The 25,636-nt window shown below is 46.4% G+C and overlaps 1 protein-coding gene across 1 annotated transcript in view; it reads left to right on the forward strand.

Annotated features, from left to right (window-relative positions):
* The first annotated feature begins 542 nt into the window (after positions 1 to 542).
* The window catches only part of MAML1 (mastermind like transcriptional coactivator 1), a 37,180-nt gene continuing 12,086 nt past the window's right edge, over positions 543 to 25,636 (forward strand). The window contains exon 1 of the mRNA XM_045890490.3: positions 543 to 1,257. Within this exon, the coding sequence (XP_045746446.1) occupies positions 904 to 1,257 (354 nt within the window). The 5' untranslated portion in view covers positions 543 to 903. The remainder of the gene's footprint in view (positions 1,258 to 25,636) is intronic.

Raw genomic sequence — 25,636 nt, forward strand, 5'->3', positions numbered from 1 at the left:
GCTGGGGGTTTTGTTTTGTTTTGTTTTGTTTTTTTAAGTAGTACCTAGGAAACTTGTTCAAACTTTTCTATTAAGTGGAAACTGAGCCCCAGTGATTCAGAATGGTGCAAGAGGAAGCCTCTTCCAGTCTTCCAGCTCCCTCGTGGACAATTCCGACCAATTATGAGGCCGGATGTAAGGAATGCGGTCGAAAAACAGCTGACACTGAAAAAGCCTGGCTACTTTGGAGTTTATGAAAACAACTCAAAAAGGCTGCAGGGCAGAAAATGGTGAAGCGCTGTAGTGCCAGGCGGCCGTCTGGGTCGGGCGGTTACGCTCCGCGGCGCGGACTGCCCCTTTCCTCTGCGGGCCCGGAAGGGCCTGCCGGCGAGGGGTGGCCTTTGGGACCGGCTCCTGTCGGTCATACTTGGCCCCGTGCCCCGCACTGAGGCCCGCCCAGGGGCTTCCCTCCGCCCCTCACTTGAGAGTTCCTTTTAAACTCCGCTCGGGAGCCCCCGCGCGCCTCTTGCGTGCTCGCCCCCGCCCCTCGGGCGGCCCGCTCTTCCTGCTCTGATTGGCCACAGTGCCTGCTCATCAGCCGTGACGCCGGGGTCGCCCGCCGGGGCCCCGCCCTCTTCCGAGAGCCCTGAAAACAATTTTAAGATGGCGGCGGCGGCGGCGCGGAAAACAATGGGGCCGGGGCGGCGGGGACAGGCCGAAGCCTGAGGTGGGCAGCGAGCGCCGGCCCGGGTCGGGCCGAGCGGGGCCCGAGGAAGAGCCGCCGCCGCGCGCGAGCCTGCTCCGCAGCCCGCGGGGCCATGGCGCGGCCGTGAGGCGGCCGGGCCGCCGGCGGGGAGCGGAGCCCGCAGTGCCAGTCGGCCCCGAGAGGCCCGCCCCGGGCCCGGCCCGTGCAGCCCGCGGCCCATGGTGCTGCCCACCTGCCCCATGGCGGAGTTCGCGCTGCCGCGGCACAGCGCGGTCATGGAGCGCCTCCGCCGGCGCATCGAGCTGTGCCGGCGCCACCACAGCACCTGCGAGGCCCGCTACGAGGCCGTGTCGCCCGAGCGCCTGGAGCTCGAGCGCCAGCACACCTTCGCCCTGCACCAGCGCTGCATCCAGGCCAAAGCCAAGCGCGCCGGCAAGCACCGGCAGCCGCCCGCCCCGGCCCCGGCCGCCGCCCCGGCCCCGGCGCCCGCCGCCGCCCCGGCGCCCGCCGCGCCGGCCTCGGCCCCGCGCCTGGACGCCGCCGACGGCCCCGAGCACGGCCGCCCGGTCGCGGTGAGTAGGGCGTGGGGAGCAGCGCCCTGTCCGCGAGACGCTGCCCCTGACGCCGCCCGGCCGCCCCGAGGCTTCCCCGGTGCCCGCCGCTCCTCGGGTCTGGCGCGGGGCGGGGGGTGGGGGGCGGGGAGGCTGACATGGCAGGGACGGAGCGGTTGTCATCTGCGGGAAATGGCACTGTGGCATTTACTTCGGGAGAACATGCCCGTGAGGACCTTACGTTAAGGCCCCGGCTGGGGGGCTGGGGAACGGTGGCTGAAAGGTAGCTCTTCCAGGCTTGATTCCAGATTTTCGTAACTTTTGGGGGAACAGACTGGCATAGAGTTACCTCTGATAGTGGCCTCATCTATTCTGCGAATATTTATAAGGTCCTTGCTCTTTGAAGAGTCCGGGCTTGCATATGGAAATAAGTCGATCCGCAGTTGTCCAGATTAAACGGTTCTGAACGGAAAAATCCAAAGATCTTGAGAAATCGTAGTAAAAGGCATAATACTGCTCATTGAGTTGCAAAGAAAGTATTGCTTGTTTAGGCAGCGCAGAAATGTGTGAACTTGTGATTCCAGCAATACTGTTGACAATTCCCGTTTTAATTTTTAAGCCTCTTTAAAATCTCTGATGATGTTAGAGAATTTGTTAGAGGTTGACCCCCCCTGAAACTGATTTATAGAAGGAAGATAATAAGGTTTTTTGTTGTTGTTGTTTTCATGGTGATTTAAAGTTTAAAACAAGTGTTACCAGTCTAGTTTGTGTGTTTTTTTAAATTTGTGCCTTTATTACCTCTCACCTAGGCTATTGCTGTACTCTTCCCTGACTAGGCTTTAGTCTTTCTTCCTCTCAAGTGCTCTGCCCCCACAGGTCCTGTGCTCTGGTTGAATTCTTTTCCCCATTCCCTCCTACACTGGGCTGCTGGACATTTCATTACTAATTGTATGGACTAGTCCAACCTTCTCAACCTCACTTTTTCCGTCTGTAAACTCTGGACGTCGTTTAGCTGCTTATCCTCCAGGGTTCTTACAGGACTCCAGTGAGTGCGGATGTGAAAATATTTCATAAGGACCCTTCTCCCCTTTCAGAATCCTGCCATCATCCTTCAGCTCGTCTTCCTCTTCTTTAAAGCTAGTTTCTGACCACCCTAGCCCACAACCAGAGTCTTCTTTGTGAAAACATTTAGAAAAGGTATGGTCCGTGCTATTTATTTTTAGCACATAGTGGTACTGCTTTAAGTCATGGCTTGCCAACTAGACTGTAAGCCCTGGGAGGCAAGGAGGAGTTTGGCTCAGTCCTGTGTACGTCGTAGGCCCTCAGCACATGTTTGTTCAGTGATTGATATTAAACTTTGTAGTACTTTACTCAGTCATCTATCCTCTTACGCACTAACCTCGCAAAGTAAAATGGCTTAATTTCATGAGCCACCTTTACTTATAACTCTTGTTTTAAGGAAAGCCTTTAAGAGTAGTGGGTGGTCATGCCAATTTAAGTAAACAATGAAAGCTCATAAAAATCCTAGTTTTATACTCAAATAGTTGCCTTGAATACCCTGTAGAAGGTATTATGAGTAGTGATTCAATTTGTTTAAAGAGAGAAAGAGCTTAGACCCTCTATGTTATTTTTAGTCCTGATTTACTGGAAAGAAATGAGGCACGCTGTTTGAAGAGAAATTAATTCTGAGTGTGCTAGAACTTGAATCTGGCTTGTCTGTCATTCCTTTGGGTGTTAGAGCCTGATCAGATGAGCCATGTTATGTCGATGTCTTATCACATTAAACTTTGACCCATGGATTTCATGAGTTTAAACTTCAGAGTGGAAGTGCTCTTCCGCCTCCTCCTAGGAAGGGGGACCCTTTTCACTTCAGTCTACAACTGACTCTAGCTGAGCTCTTTGGCCTTGGAATGGGGTTGTAACAGAAGATCAGTGTTACTAAGAAAACAGTGGTGTTTTCCATTTTAATGGCTTACTCAGTTCAGAGAGGAGAGCGTCCTTGCCTGGATAGGACTTTGACTTGGAGAGAGAGCACAGCTTTGCACAGAGAAATGGAGAGAAGGTGCCTCTTAGTCACTGTTATTTTGGACAGTTCTAAATATGTACTTGATCTAATTAATATCCCTTACATAGGGAATATCATTAGTACTTTTTTCCCCCCAGTGTACTATAATACTGGTAGGCAGCTGTTTCATCAGCAGACCATTTGTAAAACTGAAAAGGGATCAGATTTACAGTAGAGTTCACCTTCAGGTTTTTTCCTTTCTCAGGATGTCCCACCACCAGCAGTCTTAACCTCTATCTGCTTATTCTGTTGAAGATGGGTAAGAAACAGTGCCTCAGACTTCTTTCTATTCTAGTTGTCAAGGAATGACCTTATCCGGTTTTTTTAATACTGTATGTGTATTAAAGACCAGGTTGTTGTTTTTTTTAAGATTTATTTATTTGAGAGAGAGAGAGCAAGCAGGGGGAGGGACAGAGGAAGAGGGAGAGAGAGAATCCCAAGCAGACTCTGCCAGCTGCAGAGCCCAGTGCAGGGTCTGATCCCGGGACCCTGAGATCATGACCTGAGCTGAAATCAAGAGTCAGACAGACGCTCAACTGACTGAATGAGCCACCCGGGTGCCCCCAGGATTGTTTCCTAATGACAGTTAAGATTGACTTCTTTTGGGACGCCTGGGTGGCTCAGTCGGTTAAGCATCTGCCTTCGGCTCAAGTCATGGTCCCAGGGTCCTGGGACCGACTCCCACATCGGGCTCCTTGCTCAGTGGGGACCCAGTTTCTCCCTCGGCCTGCTGCTCCCCCTGCTTGTGCCCTCTCTCTCTCTCTGATAAATAAATAAAATCTTAAAAAAAAAAAGATTGACTTTTTATTAGGAATGCAAGATTATAGAGAATTACCCAACCACTTTATACAAGCATTCATTCTGTAATGAAAATAGTCTTATGTAATAGCTTGAACATTTTCTTTTAGTAAAATGCCATAAAGGTTTATGCCTCATCCCTTTATCCACCATTGTTACACTTTTGCTGCTTATTCCTTTAGTAGCTGTGAAAGTCTATGGAGAAATATGACAGTTGCCTGCCAGCCATTCGTGGAAGTTGCGTTCCCTGCTTAGTTTAAGTGTGAAAACTTTCCCTTTCTCTCTCTTTTTAATTTTTTATTTGTACATAATTTAAAACTTAGAGAAAAGCTACACAAATAGTACAAAGAACATCTGTACATCCTTCACTTAGATCCTGCCCATATCACCGTTGTGTCCCATTTGCTTTATCATTTGTCCACACGTTCCTTCTCTCCTGTCCACATCCAGCCATCCATCTCTTTCTCTCTTAAAACCTTTGTTCTCTGAACCACATGGGAGCATTGCCTGCAGACCTCACAGCTCCCTACTGGCAGACACCCCAGTGTGTGCCTTCTAAGGGTTAAGAAACTTGTACAGCATTTTAATAATGATTTTGTGGACCAAACTGTGTTAGAATAATGCAGATAACAAATTATTTCCAGGGAGTAGATATTTCTGAACATAAAACAGATATTGTACTGTAATCATGTGGGATAGTTTTAGAGAGAAGATGACTAATGTGGCTTTAGGATCCCATTTCTTCCTATAGCATCCGGGACCTTGTCCTGGCACTCTTTCCTTTTTTTTCTTTAGTATCCCCTTTCCCACCGGGCCCTTCCCTTCAGCTTGAAAACATAGGCAGTTATTCTCCTTTCTTTTGTCTTTTCTCACCCTCAAAATAGTATTCCATCTTTTTCCTTCCCTTTGCCCTTTCCCCTTGAACTTCCCATTTACTCATGAGCCCATTGTAATCTGCCTTTTCCCTCTTCTACTCTTCCGAAGTTGCCCCTTTAAAGAGCACCAAAGATGGAATTGCCAAATTCAGCGGCTTCTTAGTCATCATTCTTTTTGACTTCCTCCTTCTCAAGGCTCTTCTCTTAGCTTCCACTCTCTTCTGATTCTCTTTCCAGCTTTCTGGTTTTTTTCTCAGTCTCCTGCTTTCCCTTACTAATTCATGCAGCAAGTACTTGAGTGCCTCCTGTGGGCCAGAGGGTGTTTTAGGCACTAGGAATACAGCAGTGAACAAGACAAATTAAAACTCTGCCTTCATGGAGAAAGAGATTGATAATTTTAAAAATTAATTTTTATAATATAATTCTAAGAAAAAATGAAAAGAGTAATGTGGTACTGGTTGACTTACAGTAGTAGCTTTAGATAAGATGCTCTTTGGGCCTGATTGACAGGAGGTCATCAGTCAGCTGAAAGTCTCAGGAACATTCCAGTTAGAGAAAACCACCAGCACAAAGTCTTCTTCTGAGCTTGCCTGCAGAACAGAAAGGAGGTCAGTGTGGCTGGAGCCGCATGGCAGGTAAGCAGCTAGTAGGAGAGGTAGATAAGAAGGACCAGATCAAGTGCACTAGGAAGCAATTAGCAGGGTTTTAAGCAGAAGCATGTCTTAGGTTTTAAAGGCCATTCTGGTGCTAGGTGGAGAATGCTTGGGGTTGGTGTGCACGAGAGTGGATACAGTTAAGGTTTTTGGGGTGGTCTAGACTGGGGCTGGAGGTAGCCATGGCAACGGAGAGGAAGAGATGGGTTTTGTGTAGCTCCCAAAGGCAGAGGTGACAGGGCTTGGTGATGGGCCACATGGAGTAGATGGGGGGGAGGGGGCACGAGAGAGGGGGAATCGAGGGGAGTTCCGAGTTTTTTGGCTTGAGAAGCTTTCTTTGCGTGCCTTTTAGATGTTAGTATTCCCCAGGTTACTCTGTCCTCTACTTTTTCCAGTCATGTTTTCCTGGGTCATGTTATTGTTTCATGGCTTCATCTCCCACCTATAATAATAAGATTCTCCAGATCTTTTTTCAAGTTTCAGATCCATATTTGCAGCTGTCTACTGGACGTTTCCACTTTTATATCCCACATATCCAAAATGGACTCTCCCTTTTTCCTGCCAATCTTATATTCCTTCTAAGTATTTTCCCTAGTCCCGTCGTCCAAAGCAGAAACCTGTGAATTGCTCACTACTTCCCTGCACTTCCAGCTTTCCATTGGTCTGTTCAACCATTTGAGCTCCTGCTAGGAGCTATGGACCTATGTCGTGCAGCCTCAGGGGGAATAGGTGGTAAGCTAGTTATTGCACAGCTGTGTTGAGGGCTACAAAGCCTGTGGAAATACTGGGGAAGGGATGGATGCCTCTTAGGTGAAGTTTGGAAGGCTTTAAAGACTTGACTTTTAAACGAGGTCTTAAGATTTTGCAAGATGCTTTGCCTAAAAGGTGTTCCATGGAACATTAACTTCACAGAATATTAAAAGAGTTCTAGAGTTGGAGAAACAAATTTAAACGGTTTCCTTTATTAGGAGTTCTCCAAACCTTTAAATACAACTAATACTCGTGGGGAGAGGGCGCCTAATAGGATTTTGATCCCTTTGGGAAACTAAGCAAAAGCACAAAATTATGACAGTTAGTTCTTTGAATTTGGGGTTTCAAGTGCCAGAAGCTAGAAGATGAAGCTAGAAAGGTAGGAGTCATATCCTAAAAAGCCGTATATTTGATACTGGGTGTTTAGACTAAGTAATTTTGCAACACTGTGAACCCCCTCAACACATTTTTATGTTGACATCTAAAACTTCAGCCCAAGTTTTTAAGCTAATCAAAAATCATAATGCATTCATTGTGTTGATCAAACTGTATACTTACTTACCGTAACTCGATTTATTAAGTGAAATATATGAAATAAGTATATGTAACACAGTCTTACAAGTGCTACATGTATTCAGTATGAATCAACTGTCTTAAAAAGAGAAAAGACAGAAAATGCTATTTATAGTTTCAGGGGATGTAGCTTTCAGAGAATTATAAATATTAACATTTAAAAATAAGATGGTTACATCACTTTTTAAAATGTAGCCTGTGGAATCTGAATACCTTCATAATACACTTTCATCAGCCATTTAAAGAAGCTTTTCTTTCATAGAAATTTTAAGTCCTTCCTTTTCCTCCTGCAACTTGCATTTCTTTAACACTTGCCCCACATAGTTTTATTCTAACATAATGTATGCTTTTTTTTAAAAGTCTTTATCATTCTAGCAAATTTTTCAGCAACAAAAGTATAAAAATTGAAACTAAAAACTTTTCAATTTACTTTGACCATAAAGCTCTATGGATATTTTTGCTCTTTTTAAGAAAGGTTGATTTATACAAAGGAAAAATATATGTAGCACTTATAAGATTCTGTGTGTTACATATTTCTTATTTCAGTAAGTTGAGTTATAGTAATTTTAGTACACAACAAACAACAAATACATTATAAATTTTTATAAATAATTATTAAGCAAAAAGAACAGAAGTTTATTAGAAATAATGCCTCCCTTAGGGGCGCCTGGGTGGCTCAGTCGGTTGAGGGTCCTACTCCTGGTTTCGGCTCAGGTCATAATCTCAGATTGAGCCCCAAGCGCTCAGTGCTGAGTCCATTTGGGATTCTTACCCTCTTCCTGCCCCCCTCTCCTACTCTGCCCCTCTCCCCTGCTCTTGCACGAAGTCTCTTTCTCTTTTTCAAATAAATGAATAAAAGCTTAAAAAAGAGAAATGCCTCCCTTAGTGAGATGGATGAGTCTTTTGCCCTCCTCAGTTTGTTCATGGAACCATGGGTGAATATTGTTGATAAAATGAGAGTTCTCAATTCTGTTCCTGTTTTTTGTTTTTTTAAACGTGAGCCCCAGTAATCCTTATTCACATTAATGCAAAAGAAAGGAAGAAATTTAGTTCTAGCGTTGTTATTCATTTTTTTTGAAACCTGAGTTGTATGCCAAAAATCATATGGTGATCTATCATCAAAAATTAATTTACTAATTAACCTCATGAATTGGTTAGGTGCTCTTTCAGTTTTATTGAAAACAATGAATTAGAAAGCCATCTTGGATCTAGAGAGTATAATGCTAAGTGAAATAAGTCAGAGAAAGACAAATACCATATAATTTCACTCATGTAGAATTTGTTTTTTAAAGATTTTCTTTATTTATTTGAGAGAGAGAGCACGAGCGGGGGAAGGGGCAGAGGGAGAAGGAGAAGCAGACTCCCCACCAAGCAGGGAGCCCATCATGGGACTTGATCCCAGGACCCTGAGATCATGACCTGAGCCGAAGGCAGACGCTTAACCACTGAGCCACCCAGGCGCCCCAAAGATGGTGTATTTTATGATACGGCGTTTGAAAAAATTAGCCACAAGATAAAAGCTATGATTTCACAAACCATATACCCTGAAAGCTTCCTAGAAATTTTAACGGATTTTTAATTAAAGTCATATCAATGAAATTAGACCAGTTTCATTCAAAAATCCATCAGAGAGGGGCTCCTGGGTGGCTCAGTCAGTTAAGCGTCTGCCTTCGGCTCAGGTCATGATCCCAGGGTCCTGGGATGAGCCCTACGTCAGGCTCCCTGCTCAGTGGGGAGTCTGCTTCTCCCTCTCCCTCTGTCCTTCCCCCCCCTTCCTGTGTGCGTGCGCTCTCTCTTGCTCTCAAATAAAATCTTAAAAAAAAAATCAGAGCAAGATGTAATGGATTCTGTGATTCTCTGCTTAAATATAAATCAAGGAAGAACTTCATATTTGTGTATCTATATTGCATCTTTTTTTCTGTATAGTTATGAATAAAAATTTAATCTAAACAAAACTAAAAAAAAAAGCAGTATGTCTTTATGTCTCAGGGAAGGAAGGTACTGCTAATGAGAAAGAAGGTAGTTAAGATTTGCATGCAGAGGGGATAAAGCTGGTTATGAGCCTGGATCAAAAAACTTGAATGCAGTGACACTTTCGGCCTAAAGTAATTGTATGACTTTAGGCATGGCACTCTCTCTCTCTGCTCTCCAACTCCCTCGTCTTTAAAGGATATTAAGAAGAAGAAAAAATCTAAGAGACCAGAGATTGTAAATTAGGTGGAAAAATTTACCTCTAAGCAGAGAACCCAATCTAGCACAGTCTAGGCTCTGCGGCAAATAGCTCACAGGAGGAAAAATAGGGTGGTTCTTTTTTTTTTTTTTTTTTTTAAGATTTTATTTATTTATTTGAGAGAGAGCGAATGAGAGACAGCACGAGAGGGAAGAGGGCAGAGGGAGAAGCAGAGCCCCTGCCGAGCAGGGAGCCCGATGCGGGACTTGATCCCGGGACTCCAGGATCATGACCTGAGCCGAAGGCAGTCGCCTAACCAACTGAGCCACCCAGGCGCCCCAGGGTGGTTCTTTTGAAGCCAGAAGACTACAGACCATCTCTTCCCTTGCTGGGAAAGCAAAGACTGTGTTGCTGATTGGCTAATGATAATCAGGACCTTTCCATTAAGGAAGCCGTGAGCTGCCTGGGGTTGGTCTGCTGTGTAAAGGGGCGGGCAGCCTGAGATTTGGCCTTCGGCTGCCTCTGGTACTTAGATATAATGTGCCTGTCTTAGGATCATGGCATCCAGTCAGATCTGCTTTTGATCTAAGTAGTCAAGCTGCTCAGGTCAAAAGAAAATTTTAAAAGGACCAGACTCTAAATATATTGTCATTCAGTCCTCACAGTGGTCTCATAGGGTGGATATTATTGTGGCCAATTTTACTTGTAAGGAAACTAAGATTCATAGGTTAACTTGCCAGTGTTGCCAGCTCAGTGGTAGGACAAGAATTCAAACCAAAGTCCAGTACCAAAGCTCTTTATCTTTCCACTGTGCCATTTAGGTTGTGCAGATACCATACATGGGAAAGAACTTTTCAAAAATTAGAAGTCTTTTTAGAAACAAATTGCTGGTTAATACATGATTTACCATGGCACAGTTAATATGTTATTTAGTATAGTAAAGACACTGTGGCAGAGGGGCATATAAGAATTACTTGGGGCACTTTGAAAATATACATCTCCTTGCCTACTGCTGCCCTCCCTCCTCTACCTGTCCCCTGACTTTTATCCTTAATCACTGCTAAAATGAGTTGCTGTTATTGGGGAGCCTGGGTGGCTTAGTCAGTTGAGTGTCTGACTCTTGGTTTTGGCTCAGGTCGTGATCTCAGGGTCGTAGGATTGAGCCTGGAGTGGGGCTCCATGCTCAGTAGGGAGTCTGCTTGAAATTCTCTCTTCCTCTCTCATGTGCACTCTCTCTTTCTCCCAAATAAATCAGTCTTTAAAATGAGTTGCTATTATTGATGGGAGTATGTCATATTCCTTAGTTGTGGGGGGTTCAGTTAAATGTTTGGCCTCAGTTCTTCACTCTTTAGGTCATATTATAAACCCACACCCTTGGCATAGTTTTATAGTAGACAGAGTATACTTCTTCATCCTTTGATTTGGGGCTTGGACATATGACTTATTTTGGCCAATGAGATATTATTGAGAGAGATTAAGAGGATGTATTGTATTTATGGAACAAGAATTTTTAAAAATTCAGAAAGCAAAATCTTGGAAATATTTTTAAAATATTAAGAATATGTGTGAACTATACATATGAAATAGGAGTAATTATCCCAAAAAGTAAAGAAAAAAAGACAAAACAGATGGAAAATCAAAAAGAAAATTAGAGAAGCAGTGTAGGAGGTCCAACATTTGAATAATAGAAATAACAGGAAGAGAGAAAACAAGGTAGGAAATGATTAATAAAATTACTTGAGATCTGAAGAACATGAGTTGCCAAGTTCAAAGGGCACGCTGTATGCTCAGCACTGGGGAAGAAAATAGACCCATACCAGTCATAAAATTTCTGAACATCGGGTTTAAAGAAAGATTCTACAGGTTTCCAAGGTAGGGTACTAGGTCACATACCAAGAATCAGGATTGCTTTGGACTTCATGGCAGCAACATATGAAGCAAAAAGACATTAGTACAGTGCCTTTAGAATTCTGAAGGAATGGCAAATGATTACCAACCTAGAATTCTAGACCTAGCCAAAATACACAAGAATGTGTATAGGATAGTCATTTTCAAAGATAAACATTTTTAAAAATTTAACTGCCACACACCCTTTCTCAAGGAGCTACTGCAAGATGTACTCCACCAAATTGAAAGGATAAGAAAGAGTAAGACATTAGGTACAGAAAAGACTCAACATGGAAGAAAATGAGGAGGGACTCCCTTGGAGGATGATGGAGTGCTCCCAGGACGGCAGCTCTGCAGCAGATGTGGAGGGAGCTGAGCCATCCTGCAGCGGGGTGACCCCAGAGGCAGCCGGGCATCACAAAGACCCCCCAGTTCCATCGGGCCATCTTCTTAAACCAAGGACAGAACGTCCAGGACGGCTTGGCCCAGATTCTCACCAGGACTTGGCTTGTCTTGACCATGTGCCCCCGAGGGTCTCTCCCCTGATGCTCTGCTGAGGGCACGCATATCCCCCATAGAAGTTCTCAGCGTTTCCCTGAGAGCAGGAGGCAGCCCCTTCCCTCTGGCCATGCTTCTGGCACATGTCCGGTGCCTGGTCCACACCTCAGCCTTGCTAAGCGCCCAAGTGTGAAGAGCCCCGTGTTTCCCAAGACTCACTCGTGACCTTGCTTGCAACTTCCCCAGAAGGGGCCTTGTCAACTCCCACAGAAGGAGAAGTCAGACCACGACCCGGAGACTGTTCTCCTCACCTCCTCCTGGGCCCTTTGTCCAGCGGGGACCATGCTGCCCTCTCCCGGCACAGCTGGTGGGTGCTTGCCCTTTGCTTTTTGACACCAGGGCAGCATATTGTTTGGGGTAGATTGTGTGAGGGTGGTGCTACCAACAGAGACAAGTAACACAAAATCCGGATATTCGTTCTCTCTTGTGGGGTGAAGAGGGAGGGTGCAGGGATTTATAAGGAGAGCTCCACTGGCTTAATGTGTGTATGAATCACTTGGAGAGCCTTTTAAAATGCAGATTTCTAAGACAGCGGTGGCAGTGACTGAGATTCACCATTTTTAACCTTTCAGGTGATGCCAGTTCTCTTGGTCCTGGGACCACACGTCGAGTGCCAAGGCCTAAAGTGTTTCTTAACTTGAGCAGTTGGAAAATGGTGTTTGTGTTATTACTGGTCTTTGCACTGTAATGCGTGCATATATGTATGATACCTTTCACAACAACAACAAAAACGTTCATTGCTAAAGAAAAATAGGAGAAGGATGTGTTGAGCAATAAGCCTGGAGACATAAGCATGTCAAATCATAAAAGCCTTACATACTGTGTTAGGGTTCCCCAGAGAAACAGAACCCTCGTGTCTGTGTATGTGTGTGTGTGATAGAGATTCGTTGGTTGATTATAATAAATTGGCTCGTGCGGTTATGGAGGCTCGCAAGTGCTGAGACCTGCAGTTGGCGAGCTGGAGACCCAAGAGAGCCAGTGGTATAGTTCCAGTCCAAATGTTGGCAGGCTTGAGACCCCACAAAGAACCAGTGTTTCCCATTCAGTCCATAGGCAGGAAAATCCTCATGTCTCAGCTCAAGGCAAGCACACAGGAAGAGTTCCCTCTTAACTCATCTTGTTGTTCTGGTAGGCCCAACTAACTGAATGAGGCCCACCCAAATCAGGGAGGGCAGTCTGCTTTATTCAAGCTACTGACTCAAACATTAATTTCATCCAGAAGCACCCTCACAGACACACCCAGAATAATGTGTGGCCAAATAAACATTTGGACACTCGGTGGTCCAGTCATGTTGATGCACAAAATCAACCACTGCATATACCATGGCAAGGAGCTTGCACTTGATTCTTTTCTGTGTACTGTGGAGAGCCGGTTAAAGGATTTAAATAACAGTGAACATTGAGTAAATTTGTGCCTTAGGTAGTCTTTGCAGTGGTGTGGAGGATGGAGTGGGGGTGAGCGTAGGTAGTAGAGAGGGGCTATTTTATCGGTTTAGGCAAGACATGATTAGGAAGAGCTAGAAAGTGACAGCGTGAAAACAGAGGAGAAGGCCAAGGAGATGGTAAAACGAACAGGATAGGGTGATTGGTTGATGGAGGAATTGGACGATTGGGGGATGAATCAAGAGTTTCTGATTTCTGAGATTCCATTTCCTCATCCCGGGTGAGCAGAGCCCCTGCCGGGCCAGGAGCTGCTGGGAAGTTGCATTTAGCCACGTGGGCTTCATTAGTGACCTTGCCAGGGCAGCTGCAGAGGCGTTGGGGGGCGGGGAGGGCAGCATCAGATGTGGAGCTAATCCACAGCTCCAAATAACGCAGAGGTCTGGAGCCGTAGCCCCTTTGGAGCTTTGCCTAAGGTGCCCTGTTAATGTCACGCTGATCCATTTATAGTTTCCACCTCAACTTGCCTCAGGTTGTCTGTTTCACCTCCAAGTTTTTATTCGAGAAAGTTGAGAATCTGTGTTTTAAGTTGGGTTGATCACATGTGTGCAGCCTAAGTCGTTATGTAGAGAGTTAAGAATTTACATGTGTTCTGGGTACAATGCCAGCCTTTCATGTGGCAGGCTGCCAGCCACCCCCAGGAGCTGTGAATCGGCCGGGGGATGTTCGGAGCTCATACCCCGCGGTGTTCTCCACTGTGCCTTCAGGGGTTGTTAGGATGTGGACAGCTGTCACTGCCAACTTCAGTCCACACACACACACACACACACACACGCACGCACGCACGCACACAGACACCCCCCTGCATTGCTTCTGAGCTATAGTTACCACCGATCCTCCTCCTCTTTGCTCTGCTCACCGTCTCCAAGCCTTGGTTCCCTTCCCTGGGAAATGGTGACAACAATATCTGCTTTGCAGAGTTGCTCTGCCTGGTGCAGAATAGGTGTTTCATAAATGATTGCTTTTGGGGTGCCTGGTTAAGCATCTGCCTTCGGCTCAGGTCATGATCCCAGGATCCTGGGCTCAAGTCCTGCGTTGGGCTCCTGCTCAGCGGGGAGTCTGCTTCTCCCTCTCCCTCTGGTGCTCCCCCTGCTTGTGCTCTCTCTCTGTCAAATGAATAAATAAAATCTTTAAAAAAAAAAAAATGGTTGCTCTTGTTAGCTTAGGAGATTACTTTTTCTTTATTAATTTATTAATATTCTTTTTTTTGTTTTTAAAGTAAAACCTGGGGCTTCAACTCACGACTCTGAGATCAAGACCTGAGCTTGATCAAGAGTCGGATGCTTAACGGACTGAGCCACCCCAGGCACCCCTAATATTTACTCTTTTAAGTAATATACCTAACTCGAACTCATGACCCTGAGATCAAGACTTCTGACTGAGTCAGCCAGATGCCCCCAGGAGATTTCTTTTTAAATGTTTATGTGTTGTTGTTTTTGATCTCCTGATTACCTCTCTTAATCAGGTATGAGCCTTTGCCAGAAGACCTAGCCAACCACGGACTGTTCTTTTGGTTGGCAAGCTAGCCAGTTGCAACCGACAGGCAGAATTTAGGAGAGCTGCTTACTGAACACTGGTGGTGATGAGTCAGGTGCCATCTGGTGCTGCAGAGACAGGTGAACGAGGGAGTGGCCGTGCCCTAGGAGCTGACAGAGACCAATGCAGAGGCTAGTCATCACTGTGCTGTGTCCTATGTGCCACACCGGAGGATGGTACAGAAAGCAAGCGGCAGACCCTTCGGTCACCTTTGGGAGTTGGGGAAGACTTCAAGATGTGGGCACTATGTACTGTCTGCTATTAAGTGCAGGGGGAATGCCCACAGGCTCCCTGTGCTCCTGGCAAAGCCTCTTCACCTCCCTCCATCCCCTGTCACCAGCCTGAGAGCCCATTGGGACTGTGCCAAGGAGCCTGACCCGTCTGCTGCCACCTGCCCTCACTCGCTGCACTCTAGCCAGGGAGCCTGCCAGGGACACCCTTCTCCCAGAGACCCTTGGGCCAAGTTCTGTCAGCTAACTTCACCAGCTCTGCCTTCCGTGCACATCCAGAACTGGCCATTGCTAACCACCTCTGCCACTCCCACCTGGGTCTGAGCCGTTGGTTTTCTTACCTAGAATATTGCCTCCTAATCGGTTTCCCTGTCTGCCTGAGCCCTCCTACAGTCTGCTGTCTGTGCACAATCGGAGTGAAGTCGTTCCCTGGCTCAGTTTTCCGTCTGACCAGAGGGAAAAGCCCACCCTTAGCCAGGGCTGCACGCCCTATGCAGTCTGGCACCCCTGTCCCTCATGTCCTGTCTCGCTGTCACCCTCTTCCCTCCACCAGGTCCCCTCTCCCACCATCTCTTCATGCTCCCCCATCCCCCTAGGCATGTTCCCACTTGGCCTCTGTGCCCCTCTCCCCTCAGCCTGGACCCTCTTCTGGAGATGTTGCCATGGCTCACTCTCTCATCTCCTGCCAAGTTTGGCTCAAACCTCTCATGCTGTGTAAGGCCTTCCCTGAATATCTTTTTTAAATGGTAAGCCCCACAAACTCCCTTTCCGTGCTTTATTTACTTGGGAGCACAAGCCAACTAGAATATAGGTTCTAGGAGAGCAAGGGGGTTGTCTCTTTTGTTCCTTGCTGTATTCCAGGGCCCAGACCGTGGCTGACTGAGCTCTCAAGAACTTTTTATAGAATACATTGAATAAGATCATGAGGGGCGCCTGGGTGGTTCAGTCGGTTAGGTGTCTGCCTTCGGCTCAGGTCATGATCCTAGGGTCCTGGGATCGAGCCTCGGCGAGGAGTCTGCTTCTCCCTCTGCCTGCCGCTCCCCCTGCTTGTGTGTGCCCTCTCACTCTCGCCGTCCCTCAAATAGATAAATAAAATCTTTGAAAAAAAAAATTAAGATCATGAGAAGGAGTTTGGGAGAAACAGAAAGGAGGGCCAAGGTCGAGTACCTCCAGTGAAGAAGCCGCCAGTGCAGAGACACAGGGGGCCTGGCGTGCTTGCTGAAGTTCAGCTTTCCTGACGCAGGAGGGTAGGCTGCGAGGAAGAGTGAGGAGCCGTGTGTGCAGAGAGGCGCCTGCTGCCTAAACCCAGCAGGTTCAGGGGCGCTTCCTTTTGTGCTCGTACTGTCCTGAGAACTTATGTTCAAGGCCCGTTTCTAGAGCTGTGTCATCCAGTACGGTAGCCATCAGCCACGGAGGCTGTTAAGCACCTGAAGTGTGCCTAGTCCAAATTGTATTGTGCCAAAAATTGGATCTGGAAAACTTCTTATTGAAAACCACTGCTCTAGAACAAAAAACACTGAAGTTATTTTGTTTATAAATGAAAAATTTTAAAAGATTTTATTTATTTTAGAGAGAGAGTGTGTGTGAATTGGCGGGGGGGCGGGGCAAAGGGGGAAGGAGAGAGAATCTGAAGCAGACTGTGCTGAGCGCCAAGCCTGACATGGGGCTCAGTCCCATGACCCTGAGATCATGACCTGAGCCAAAACCAAGAATCAGACGCTTAACTGATTGAGCCACCCAAGTACCTCAATGTTGAAGTTATTTTTGAGCTGAAGAAGGGAATTTTTTATTTTTCTTTTTGAGTAAGCTCTATGCCCAGTGTGAGGCTTGAACTCATGACCTCAAGATCAAGAGTCGCATGTTGTGCTGACTGAGCCAACCAGGTGCCCTGGAGGGGGATAATTTGAAGGGGAAGAGTCTCAGATGAAGCAGGTCCAGAGGGAGTAAGAAGGTGCAGCTGAAAGCCGTTAACATTTGCAAGGAGAGATGTTTTCCTCTCAGGGAAGAGAGAAGTAAAGACTCTAAGAAGTTGTGAGATGAAAAAGAGACGCATTTGATGGAGTCGCATAAGTTGGACTTTGGGAAATGACTTTGAATCAAATAAATCTGTGTTCAAATCCTGGTTTCATGCTCACTTTGCAAATGCTTTCATTGCTTTAAGCCGTAGTGCCTTGATCTTGAAATTGGGGTAATAGTACAGCACAGACCCCATAGGTTGTCGTGAAGATTACATGAACTAGTACTGCTTCCCAGTACTGGGCACAGAAAGCCTGTGAAACTGAAAGACGGATGTGCAGGAGGCCAGAGAACAGTAGAGTGACCGTGAAGGGGAGTGTTGGGGCAGGAGGGAGGCTTAATGTGGAAACAGTCGTTGGGCACCTGCAGCTTGCTGGGGATGAAGAGGGCAAGGCTCTTGTCCTCCACAGATGGGGCAAGATGTAGAGAAACATGAGACGCATGTTTACGGTATGGCTCCATGCTTTACCTTGAACGTGGAATATAAGTAATACACAAAATGCTTTGTTAGAGCACTAGGGTTGGAATAAGGAACTTGATCAGGTGTGGGGTAAGTGGTCAGGGAAAAAAAGAGGAGTTGATGTTTGTGCTAAATCTTAAAAGTTTAGTAGGAGATCACCAGGCTAGAGGTATATTCTCAGTCCTGAAAGAAGTTCACTGTAAGTTGGGGCCCCACGGGAATGGCAGGGGATTAAGCGGAAAGGCTCAATGGGATCAGATCAAACAGGCTCTTAGTGCCAGAATAAGGAATTTGAACTTCAACCGTAAGGTGGGGGGGGAGATAAGGGATTTAAAGTGGTTCAGATAAATGTTTTATGGAGATCACTCGATAACATCGTAAAGGGTGGGTTAGAACAGAGAATAGAAGTAGATCAGCATGAAGTTATTTTAGTAATCTATTTTAATAAAATAAGGCATTCGTCTAAGAGGGAGGTGTGGTGGTGGTGTGGAGGGATCTCACTGGAGATTGATTTAGGAGGTAGAGTCAGCAGAGGACAAGGATTGAGCCGTGCACTGAGGGAAGGAGCATGAGAGGAAGAGCCAGGTTTGGAACATCCTGTCGGATATCCATGTGGAGATTCCTGGTTACAGTCGAATATGTGAGTCTAGAGCACAGGAGAGAGAGCTGGGCACAAAGATGAAGATCCCAGGAGCACCTGGATGGCTCAGTTGGTTAAGCATCTGACTTCAACTCGGGTCCTGGGGTCTTGTTGGGCTCCGTGCTCAGCAGGGAGTCTGCTTGTTGCTTGTCTTTCTCCCTCTGCTCTCTGCCCCCCGCTCGTGTGCCTTCTCCCTCTCAAATAAATAAATAAATAAATAAAATGTTAAAAAAAAAGATGGAGATCCAGGAAATCTGATGAAGATCAGTAAATATTTGAGTGGCCACTCTGTGCCAGGTTGTCGGGCTGTGGCTGAGGCCCTGAGTGTGGATGGAGAACCTGGGAGAGGACAGCAATGGAAAGGGAGGAAGGAGCAGCATGGGGAGCCGCAGCCTGCAGAGAGTGGCCATGGAGGCAGGTCCAGAGAGCCGTCTCTTGGGCCTTAAGGGAGGAACATGTTTAGAGAAGGGAGGAGAGGTCATCAGAGTTCAAGTGCCTCAGGAAGGTCAAGTAGATACAGTTTAAAAGTGTCCCTTGGATTTAAGATCCAGGAGGTGACCTTGGCGCATATGGCAAAGTAGAGACCCCATCTTTGAGGAAGCTCCAAAGTGAAGGAAGGGGATTGGCTGAAGGGTGAGAATGTTATCAGCTTGGTAAGTGGTAGGGGTGTGCCTCATAGCTCCCCCAGGAAGTGGCTGTTCTCCCCACACCACCACCATCCCCAGCCCCTCTTTAGATGAGGAACCAGAGCTTAGTAATTTGCCTGTGAGCACACAGCTGTTAAGCAACCAAAGCAGGATTTGAACCCATTCTAGCTGTGCCCTTAACACTGAGCTAAATGCAGAGTAGGATGGGGGCTAAAAGATGAGGTTACTGAGCATTGCAAATGCTTAGGGGTAAACAGGGAGATGGATGGAAGAGAGGCCACATGGGAATGGGATAGAGACCCCGGGTGGAGGGCATGGCTTTGGAAGGGAAGGGTATCACTTATATGCGCAGTTACGTGTGCTGCAGTCCCTCAATTAAGTCAGGATTTCCTCGTACAGGAGAAGATCATGGTGTTTATGCTTTCAGTAGTTCATGATGCATGTTTTTCATATTTATCTGTGAATGCCTGATTGCACAGAATCACAGAGCTCCAGAGGATTTTAGAGAGATCTGGTCTAATAATTATCTGCTGTTCTTTTAAGTGAGCTCAAGTATTATTCCAAAATTACCTTCCTTTGACCCTCTCTGGCTACCAGTCTCTCTCCCTCACTGAAAAAATATATATATAATTTATTTAGACAGTGTGAGCCAGGGGAGGGGCAGAAGGAGAGGGAGAGAGAATCTCAAGCAGACTCCCCACGGAGTGTGGAGCCTGACGTAGGGCTCTCGCTCACGACCCTGAGATCTGACCTGAGCTGAAATCAAGACTTGGACACTTAACCGACTGAGCCACCCAGGCGCCCTTCCCTCACTTTTTTTGAGCTTTATTGAGATACAGTTTCCATACCCATTTAAATTCACCCATTTAAATTCATTTCCCCCATACATTTCAGTGGTTTTAAGTTTATCCACAGAATTGTCGGCACAGTCGGATTTTAGAACATTTCCTCACCCCAGAAAGAAGCCCCACAACCCTAGCTGTCACACATCCAACGCCCCACCCCCCACTGCCCAGGCCTAGGCAATCACTTAATCTACTTTGTCTATCTCCCTTTTACAATTAAACTTGGGAAAGAACAATTCATACTCTATTTACTTGCTTCCCAGTTACTTCTCAAGTTAGGGTTTTGTGTTTTGTTTTTTTTTAAGATTTTATTTATTTATTTGACAGAGAGACAGCGAGAGAGGGAACACAAGCAGGGGGGTGGGAGAGGAAGAAGCAGGCTTCCCGCTGGGCAGGGAGCCCGATGTGGGGGCTCGATCCCAGGACCCTGGGATCGTGACCTGAGCCGAAGGCAGACGCTTAACGACTGAGCCACCCACACGCCCCTCAAGTTAAGGGTTTTTACTCCAGTCAGCCTTCTGGAACTGCTTTGGGCATTGGCATCAGTGAGTGACCCTTTGGACATGTTCAGACCCAGTTACCAGACCCAGTGGACATGTTCAGCCTTTATCTTTCTGGACCTTTCATATGTATTTAACCCATGACTCTCCCTTGTGCCCCATCTTCATTATGGGTGCTTCCTCTGCCCCTTGGCTGGCTTGTCACTCATCCTGAGTGATCAGACCTGCTTGTGGTTTCAGCTGCGTGCGTTGCTGGTGACAGTCTTTCCCCTGGACTCATCATCAGTGTTATTCACTGCCTCTTGGATGTGACCTGAATGGTCTAGTCATGTCTTCATGGCTAAAACTAAACTAACCCCTTCCCGCACTGAAACCCCGCTTTTCCTTTGTTCTCTGTCTTACCCATGTGCCAAAACTAGAGCGAAACTCCTTTCTCCCTCACCCCCAATACAAAATCAGTCTTCAGGACCTGCTGAATCCCATGAATCACATGAAGTCTGACTTCATGTGATAAGTTCTTATTAAAATGATATGCAGCACATCACCTATCAGTATTTATGTAAAAAAAAAAATCAATCTGATCAAGCTTTTGTCAGCTTACTGGAAATACAGAGGATAGAAGAACTTGTAGACGACACCTTGGGGGGCATACAATCAGCCAACTCTGGAAATGGAAAATTCTACAGGACAAGTGACTAAGTGTCTTGGACAAATAAATGGCAAAGTCAAGAAAGGGAGAGAGAACTGTTCTATACTCAGAGTCCTAAGAGCATGTCAACCAGATGCAGTGTATTGGATCCTGACTTGAATAAACCAACTGTAGCAACAATTTGATTTTTATTTTTGACATGCAGTAATGGTGTTACGGTTATTTTTCAAAGAGCTTTCATATTTTAGTGATGCCTGCTGAACTATTTAAGGGGAAATGATGTGATTGCTAGGTTAGCCCAGGGGTAGGGTATGAAGGAGACAAAATGGGCCAGGCGTAGTTTCACTTGGACAGTGAGTGCATGGAGAGTCATTCTACTCTCTCTCTACTTTAGTGTATATTTGAAATTTTCCATAATAAAGGGGTTATTTTGTTTGTTTGCAAAAGATCTTGTGACAGGGAAACTTGAACACTGCTGGCCTACAGGATGATAATAAAGAATTAATTTTTTTAATTGTAATAAAATAAAACAAAGGGTGCCTGGATGGCACAGCTGATGAAAGTACCCGACTTGGTTTCAGCTCAGGTCATGATCTCAGAGAGTTGTAGGATCAAGCCCCGTGTTGAGCTCCACGCTCAGCGTGGAGCCTGCTTGGGATTCTTTCTCTCCCTCTCCCTCTTAAAAAAAAAAAAAAAAAAATACACACACGTGTGTGTGTAAATTTACCAGCTTAACCATTCTTAAGTGTACACTCTAGTATTAAGTACTTTCACATTATTTGTGCAACCACCACCACTATCCATTTCCATAGCTCTTTTCTTGCAGAACGGAAACACTAGCTCCCTACTTCCCTCTCCCCGCAGCCCCCGGAAACCACCCTTGTCCTTTCTGTCTCTGAATTCGATGACTCTAGGTACTGTATGGAAGTGGAATTATACAGTATTTATCCTTTTGTGATGGGTTTATTTCACCTGAGGCCTCAAGTTTCCTCCACATTGTAGCATGTGTCAGAATGTATTTGCTTTTTAAGGCTGAATAATATTCCATTGTATGGAGTTTATTCATTCATCCATTGATGAACTCTTGGGTTGCTTCCACCTTTTGGCTACCGTGAATACGTAGCTATGAACATGGTCAACAAATATCTGTTCAAGTCCTTGCTTTCAGTGCTTTTGGAAATGGAATTCTTTTAGAAATGGTATTGCTGACTAACATGGTAAATCTAGGTTTTTATTTTTTGAGGAACCACCAAACTGTTTTCCATAGCAGATGCACCATTTTCATTTCCACCAACAGTGCACAAATGTCCTTGCCAACACCTGTTATTTTGGTTTTTTGTTTGTTTGTTTTGGATAGTAGCTGTTCTAATGTGTTTGAGGTGGGGATAATAATGGTTAGTGTTTTAGGTGTGATAATGGTATTGCGATATTATACACACATGTTTTTTTTTTTTTTTTTTAAAGATTTTATTTATTTATTTGACAGAGAGAGACATAGCGAGAGCAGGAACACAGGCAGGGGGAATGGGAGAGGGAGAAGCAGGCTTCCCGCCGAGCAGGGAGCCCGATGTGGGACTCGATCCCAGGACCCTGGGATCATGACCTGAGCCGAAGGCAGACGCTTAACAACTGAGCCACCCAGGCGCCCACACACATGTATATTTTTAAGAGTTTTTGCTTTTTAGAGATATGTAATGAAGTATTTGTGGATTGAATGGTATTATGCCCAGGATTTGTTTCTTAAAAAAATCCAGTTTGGGGGCTGGGGAATAGGGAGGTAGAAATGCAACAAAATGGCCAAATACTAAGAGTTGTTTAAGTTGGGTGAGGGGCACACGAGGCTTCAGTGTACTGTTCTCTCTAGTTTTGTACATTTTTGGAAATTTCACATTATTAAATACAATTTCGGGACCATCACCGTCCATTCCCAGCGTGACTTCCAGCACTTCCTGTTGTGCCATTGACACGTGAGCAGCATGAAACTACTACTCATTTTTTCTGCTTGCCTCCTCCTTCTGTCCACTCCCACTCAGTGCTCATTTGTGTCTCCTTGCTTTTGCCTCTCAGCCTGGAATGCCTGCCCCTTGCTTCTGGATGACTTCTTTGTTCTTTTAATGTCTAATTCGGGTGCCCCCTTCTTCTTCCTCCCATAAGACTCCGTTCTGCCTCCCTAGCTTCGCCATCTCATCCCAGCTGGTGGGAGCAGGAGCTATGTCTTGTCTTTTTATCCCAGTGCCCTGCCTAGAGTATAGTAAAAACCTAGTGCATATCTGAGTTTATGACTGTTTTGTGCTCAGCTTGCATAGGGCGGTGTCTGGCAACTAGTAGGATCTTGGGAATGAGCAGTGCATGCGAACACCGTTGGGGGAAACTGGGGGAAGGATACACAGGACCTCTCTGTACTCTATTTCCAATTTCCTATGAACCTCAAGTTCTTTTTTAAATTTTTTTAATTTGAGTATAGTTGACACAGGAACCTATAATTCGTTAAAGATAAAACATTTAAAAAATGATGGTAAAAATGTCTGGACCCCAAAGTATAAATTTTTCTGGAAAATGCATTTCTTGGAACTTGCCATTTTCAGTTTGTACTTACAGGTGGATTCAGTGGCAAGGAGTAGTGTTTACAGATCTCTTTAATATTTACCGTACTTCTAAATCACTGAGGATTCCAAACTGTTAAGACAAATACCATCTTAAAAGTGGGAATCTTTAGTAGCAGGTTATATTTGGTTCTGTGGTATTTTTCTTTTTCTTTAGTATGTGTGTGTGAGTTCCTCATGGCACAGCCCGTTTTTCTGGTCACAGCACCTTGATGGGTGGGATTCTTTGTGCTTGGCAGAGGGGAGGTACTCGTCTCAGGGCTTGAAGCTCTGACTCACTCCCTGTGGCTTGTGTTTCATACCGAGACACCGCCTCGCTCAGCCAGCCTCACAGGTGGAAGCAGAGTTGACGTGGGCCCTTCCCAGTCTGATGAGCAGGGAGGCAGGGCCGCGAGGATGATCGGCAACAGATCCTTCCTGCGAGCCCCAAATGCTCACACCTTGGGAAGCCTCATGTAATCAGACTTTCATCTGCTTTGAAGAGCACGTGAGATTCTGACACCGTGAGGAGTAGTCAAGTGCAGGTCCTGGGCGGTCAGCAAGGCCGCTGAGGAAGTAATGACTTGTCCCTGTGGCATTTGGCTCAGGTTCGTGCCCTTCCACGGTTGCTACTCGACACGGATTTCCCACGTTTTCCCTCAAATCATTGGAATCTTGAATGTTGCCTGAAAGTAGATCAGCTTTACCTGGAGATGGTCCTTTCCACCAACAGTCAGGGTTCCTGAGTGTCCGTACAGGGTACAGCAGGAACATAGGGGAAAAGGACACGTGAGCATGGTATTAGGTTGAATTGCTGCCCTAAAAAGTTAAGGGCTTCTGTGTTTCAGCCTACACTTCTGCGGCATTCCAGCGAGCCTTACCGCTGGTGCACAGCATGGGTGTGGTTGGAAAGCTGCTGGGGAGTTACACCAGTACTGGAGCCGGGAGGGCCGCGGAGCCCAGTTCAGGGTTACGAAGACCTGAGGGCGGCGAGCTGCCATTGAAGAGCTTACAGGAGGAGAGTGACAGGATCAGATTTGCCCTTCGGTGCAGGCACTCTGACCATAGTACGGAATGTAGGTGAGGGCAGAGATTGTTAACGAGACTAGCTGTAGATGTGGTTGGAATGAGTCAAGCCAGAGAAGTTAGTGTTAGTGGATGGAGAGAAGTGGGGAGACCTAAGAATGCTGAGGAGGTGGGCTCAGCAGGACTAGGGTGCTGACTGGACGTGAGGAGTACTAGAGAAGGAGGGGCTAGAGTGGCTCTCCCGTTCTGGCTTATGTGACTAGGTGGACGGTAGTGACATTGTCTGGGACAGGAACAGAGAAAGGAAAACGGGAGTGGGGAGAAGCTGCTTCAGGTTTGGACAGATTAAGTCTGAATTATCTGTGGTACACCCCACACACCAGGTAGGTGGTTGGACAAACAGAAGTCTGGGGCTCTGTCGACGTCGGGGTAAGAGAGCATATTCATTCACAAATACTTACTGGGTGCCAGGCTCTGTTCTAGGTGCTGGGTCTCTGCTTTTCATTCTAATGGGGGGAAGCTAGGCTTATTCACCTGAGTACCTCTGGGGGAATTAACAAGGAGATAGGCTGGAGAGATGGAGAATAGTCGTTCTATGACTTTTAGGAGATAAGGGACCCGAATTATGTGCTAAGCGACCCCTAGGGAGATGGGGAAGAAGTGTTTTGGGCAAAGAGAAGAACAAGTCCAAAGGCCCTGAGGCAGGAATGAGGGGGCACGTTTGAGGATCTCTAAGAAGGCTGGTGTGACTCATTGTGCTGTACATGGGGGAGCATGGAAAAGGAGGTTGGATGGAGGGCAAGGGCTGATAGATCAGCACTTGATCCCTGGCAGATGGGTTTATTCTGAGTGTGATGCTCAGTCATAGGAATTTGGAGCCTTGGGAGTGGATAAGATCACTCAGAGTATGTATAGAATAAAAAGAGGAGAGGGGCACCGGTTGGCTCAGTCAGTTGGGTGTCCGACTCTTGGTTTCGTCTCAGGTCATGATCTCATGGGTCGTGGGATTGAGCCCTGCGTTGGTCTCTGCACTCAGAGAGGAGTCTGCTTGGGGATTCTCTCTCCCCCTCTCCCTCTGCCCCTCCCCCCTGCTCGTGCACTCGCATGCATGCTCTCTCTCTCAAATGAATATATAAATCTTTAAAAAAAATTTTTTTTAAAAAGGGTGCCTGGGTGGCTCAGTCGTTAAGCATCTGCCTTCGGCTCAGGTCATGATCCCAGGGTCCTGGGATCGAGTCCCACATCGGGCTCCCTGCTCGGCAGGAAGCCCACTTCTCCCTCTCCCACTCCCCCTGCTTGTGTTCCTGCTCTCGCTGTCTCTCTTTGTCAAATAAAATCTTAAAAAAAAAAAAAAATTTAAAAAAAGGTGGCGCCTGGGTGGCTCAGTCATTAAGCGTCTGCCTTCAGCTCAGGTCATGGTTCCAGGGTCCCGGGATCGAGCCCCGCATCAGGCTCCCCTGCTCCATGGGAAGCCTGCTTCTCCCTCTCCCACTCCCCCTG

Source organism: Mirounga angustirostris, unplaced genomic scaffold, assembly GCF_029215605.1.
Source record: "Mirounga angustirostris isolate CCGP_5_RB_7025 unplaced genomic scaffold, mMirAng1.0.hap1 SCAF_7, whole genome shotgun sequence".
Taxonomy (NCBI): domain Eukaryota; kingdom Metazoa; phylum Chordata; class Mammalia; order Carnivora; family Phocidae; genus Mirounga; species Mirounga angustirostris.